Raw genomic sequence first — 4,303 nt, 5'->3', positions numbered from 1 at the left:
GTGGACGTGCATCAAATTTATCATTTGGTGCAAGTTGTTAGTCATTTTGGCTCAAATGTTGAAATCAGCCGTTCACAGCGCCTTTTACACAGAACTTACCACCACAGAGGACGCGTATTTTACCCTGTAGAGCAGCCATTTCGGAGTCCCTCCTGCAGTATATCAGCAAGCGACATGAGTTATTTTCTTTTGTGGGGTTTATAGCCACCATGTGAAATGGATTTTAAACTACTTGGGTAGTGTTTTTTTTTTTTTTTGGTTACTTTAGTGCAGTGGTCTTCAACCTGCGGACCTCCAGATGTTGCAAAACTACAATTCCCAGCATGCCCGGACAGCCGTTGGCTGTCCGGGCATGCTGGGAGTTGTAGTTTTGCAACATCTGGAGGTCCGCAGGTTGGAGACCACTGCTTTAGCGCTTACCTTTCCTGAACCTGTGCGGCCAGGTCCAATGCTGGCTCAATGGAGGGTGAAGGTTCCTCAGAGACAACTATGTCGCAGGATAGTATTGAGCAGCCCTTTTTAATGTATTTTGACGCCTTTACATTTTCTGACATTGCTAAGTGTGTTTTCCATGTGCAAAATTTCTTGGCGGTGATTTGCGCCAAAAAAACCAAACCTAAAGGCACAAAATTGCGCCAAAGATCGATTGGCGCAAATGATGAATTACTGACCAAAGTTAAAATCACACACAGGACCGTGTGATTTTGAGAAAGTTGTAAAAATGACAGAGTAGAAGATGTGCCAAACTTTTGCGCAAAAAGACACTGCGCCAAAGTATTGCGCCAAAGTTACGTGGAAAAAAAACCCACATAAATCCTTTGATAAATACCCCCCCATTAGGTTTATCCACATTGCTATGGCAAACTGGTTTTCCTACATTGGTATGCTAAGCTCGGATACATCTGTGGGTAAAACTTTCTCTGTATTTCTTAAATAAAATATTATGCAGGTCCCAGTTAAGGCTGTGGGTTTTATTATGGGTTGTGGGTTTTATTATGGGTTGTGGGTTTTATTATATTATATTAATATTACAAACTTTAAAGAAATTTAGTAAAAATAGTGTATTATATTAGGCTAAACAGAATAAATAAATTAAAAATTTTGTGAAATATTCTACATATGCATCAATGAGTCAGATTTATATTAAAAGAAAGAATGAAAGAATATTAATATTAAGAAAATCAAGGGGAATTTGGGTGTGTTTGCTCCTCCAAAAAATTTTTGGGAGGTGAGATGGAAAACCTTCCAAGAGATCAACATCTCAGGATGATCTGATCGAGGTGTCCATTAAAAGAGTGTCAAAAAAATAAATAAACATAACATATACTAACTTAAAAACTTGCTCATAGTCTGTGTTATGGTTCTATGGCAGATGAGGTAAAACACATAATAAACAAGTATTTTAGCAAATTAGCATCCTGTAATTTTTGCATAAGCTGCAGCGAGTTAGATGCTAGAAACTAAAGTTAGTTTGTCTAAAAACGAGTTAGAGGCTAAAATAGAATATTTGCCGGTGTCGCTACAATGGATGGGTTCTGTGATCCAAAGATTCATGAACCTGCAGGTTCAGCTTTCTAACCAATGTTTCTACCAGATCCTTAGAGCATAACGCACAATAAAGTAGTAAAAAAAACAACATAAAGGTTTAGTCAATGAAGCTGCCTCCATGTACCTATAGAAAGAAGACATATACAAACACTGATCATAGGAAATAAAACAAATTTAATTTGCTAATAAAACCGAAATCAACACATATATCATTTCTATGTACACAAATAAAAGTCTTTCAATATTTACAAGTACAGTGGTAAATACACTACTATCAATACTGATAGAAAACAAAGTATCTTTCATATTTTAGCACCTGAAAACTATAGAGTTCCATGCTGCAGTTTTCTGAACCCTACTTTTTGGCCTTGGTTTATGCACATGAGGATTTTTAGGTTTAATGGCATTCCACCTAAGCTTTCAATAAGTTCATTGTGAATTATCACCGGTCACCATGTCCAGGAAAGACTAGATGGGTGAGGTAGATGTGGGAGATGGTGATAACTGTGGACAAAGCTAAATGCTTCTGTAGGAGGAAAAGTGGGAAAAATAGGCATCTTGTCTGTAGAGCTGACGGGGGAGCAAGTATGGCAAGGCTTTCCATCTCTAACCAGTACTGGGACCACAACGTGCTTCAGTAGAGGTGGTGGAGAGCTGCTCACCTCAGGTTTAGCTCTCTTCATCTTATATCTGTGGTTCTGGAACCATATCTTCACCTGGGTTGGGGTTAGTTGTAGAATATGTGCTAGTTGGTCCCTTTCAGGTGCTGAGAGATATCTTTGTTGGCGAAATCTCCTCTCTAGTTCTAGAGTTTGGACTTTGGAGAAGAGGACTCTCCTCTTCTTCTTCTTCTCCTCTGATTCATGGCTGTGAGATGAGTTTTCTGACCTCTGAATAGTGTCTGCTAGGGTTGTCTCTGAGCCACTTTCATCAGATGCTGTGAAACAAAAAACAGCAGGAACTTAGTATAAACTCAAAAATACAAGAAAAAGAAGCCATAAATATCATGATATCCAAAATAACAAAAAACATGATTATGCAAATGATTTGAAAGCTACACCAATGCTAGATGTTAAAACAGATGATAGGTTAAGCACATTGAATTATGAAAACAACTCTAAACTTACATAAGTAATGGTTCCTCTCATTCTCCACCCAGTCTCCGTAAGGAGAGCTCCTGTTTAAACTCAAGGATGGGTTGGCTGGGATAACGTTGGCATCATATTCCGGTAAATCCAAAATCCTTCTGACTGTAAAACTGAGTCTACTGGAAGAGGACATCTCAGTTGAGGGAATAATCCACAAGTACAAGAGAAATGTGGGGTATGGTGGCCTAGCCCTGGTTCCACACCTTGCTCCTTCTTCTCTCCAGTCCAGGCAAAATATTAGTGTCACTTACCGAGAGGTGCTGTTTATATAAACATGCCACCCCATGGACACACAAACATAAACTAACCACATTCAGACTATCCCAGTCTACAGGATGCTAAGTACCAGAATGAGTCAAGTGCTTAAGACCCTAATGGGAATAGAACCCCCTCCTCTCACCTCCACTTATCCTCACTCCTCCCTAGAGATAACCCTTACCTCCCAATGACAACAGGAAACAAGATTCATCTTTACATATTCTGTCTGATTAGCCCGAAGTGGGAACAGATAATGGGGATTGTTACTTGTGAATAACATCCTGGGTGGCATGCAGTGACCAACATTCCCCTCCTAAAATGACCCTCCCCCCCCCCCCTCTCTTCTCCTCACCCCTTCCTTCTTCAGTGTAACTAAGGGATGCATCAAAATGAATTACAACCACAAATTAAATAACTAAAATGATTGATTCGCTTTTATGGAGAATTCCTTGTCTATTCATGACGGGTGATGGTTGGCTGATAGAAATCTTTCGTTTTGCATTATTCAGGATGTTTTCTACCCAGATTTCATTTGCATCCACCTGCCCAGTGTGAGATAGTACAAGCAATTCAGCCTTTACACTATCTCCCCAGGACCTGTTGAAAAGAGCCATGCTTCTGCAGATAAGGGACATATTTACTTTCACTCTGAATAAGAAAAGCTGTCTGAGAGGGAATAAAAATGGCCAGATTATCCTGATAAGAGCCTGTCTGTAACTTATTTTGTTCCTCTGGCTACTGCTTTCATTCTTTTCTTGCTCCTTTTTTCTCTCTCTCTCTTTTACCATAGGCTTTATACAAAGCCCATATTTTCCCCCCAGATCCCATGGAAATTCAGGGTGCTGCCACATAAAATCATTCTTTTATATCAGTTCATACATCTGGGACAGTTTTGCCATAAATGTCTATATAAAATGGTGAGTTTGTTCTCTTTGAGTCCCATATTAGGACTCATACAGCATGTTTAATACTATACAGTTTACTTGTAATGACAAGTAAAGAGCTAAAAGTTTATAAACTTATATATACACTCACACACACACACTCACACATATATATATATATATATATATATATATATATATCATTTTTTTCTAGGACAACTGCAGGTAAATATTGCATTTGGAGAAATGTAATAACGTTTTTGACAGGTTTTTTTTGCACATCAGAGTGATTTTTTTTATTATTATTATTATTTTTTTAGTCTAAGGCTATGTTCACACTGTGTATTTTAATTTAGAAAAAATGCTTCCATAAATTTGTGAAAAATTTGCATTCATTTTTTGCTAAATGAATGTGATCTATGTAAGTCTATGGGAAAGTGGTTGTTGGTGCACACAGTATATAAC

General features: G+C 38.2%; 1 protein-coding gene across 1 annotated transcript; it reads right to left on the bottom strand.

Annotated features, from left to right (window-relative positions):
* Positions 1–1,782: 1,782 nt before the first annotated feature.
* On the bottom strand, positions 1,783–2,920 carry NKX2-8 (NK2 homeobox 8). Its single transcript, XM_056546827.1, has 2 exons — positions 2,676–2,920; positions 1,783–2,485 (listed from the first exon to the last, which is right to left on the bottom strand). Exons 1-2 carry the CDS (start codon positions 2,827–2,829, stop codon positions 1,998–2,000), a joined length of 642 nt encoding a protein of 213 aa, XP_056402802.1. The 5' UTR covers positions 2,830–2,920; the 3' UTR covers positions 1,783–1,997.
* Positions 2,921–4,303: the final 1,383 nt, after the last annotated feature.

Source organism: Hyla sarda, chromosome 11, assembly GCF_029499605.1.
Source record: "Hyla sarda isolate aHylSar1 chromosome 11, aHylSar1.hap1, whole genome shotgun sequence".
Taxonomy (NCBI): domain Eukaryota; kingdom Metazoa; phylum Chordata; class Amphibia; order Anura; family Hylidae; genus Hyla; species Hyla sarda.
Note: the sequence above shows the minus strand (reverse complement) of the source record. Positions and strands in the feature narration are given on the sequence as shown.

What these genes read in the sequence shown, in the direction of transcription:
- NKX2-8 (XM_056546827.1), bottom strand. Translation starts at nt 2,829, where the DNA reads ATGTCCTCTTCCAGTAGACTCAGTTTTACAGTCAGAAGGATTTTGGAT. An exon ending in TGAGAGGAACCATTACTTAT is followed by an intron (nt 2,486 to 2,675) that starts GTAAGTTTAGAG and finishes TTTGTTTCACAG; the next exon opens with CATCTGATGAAAGTGGCTCA.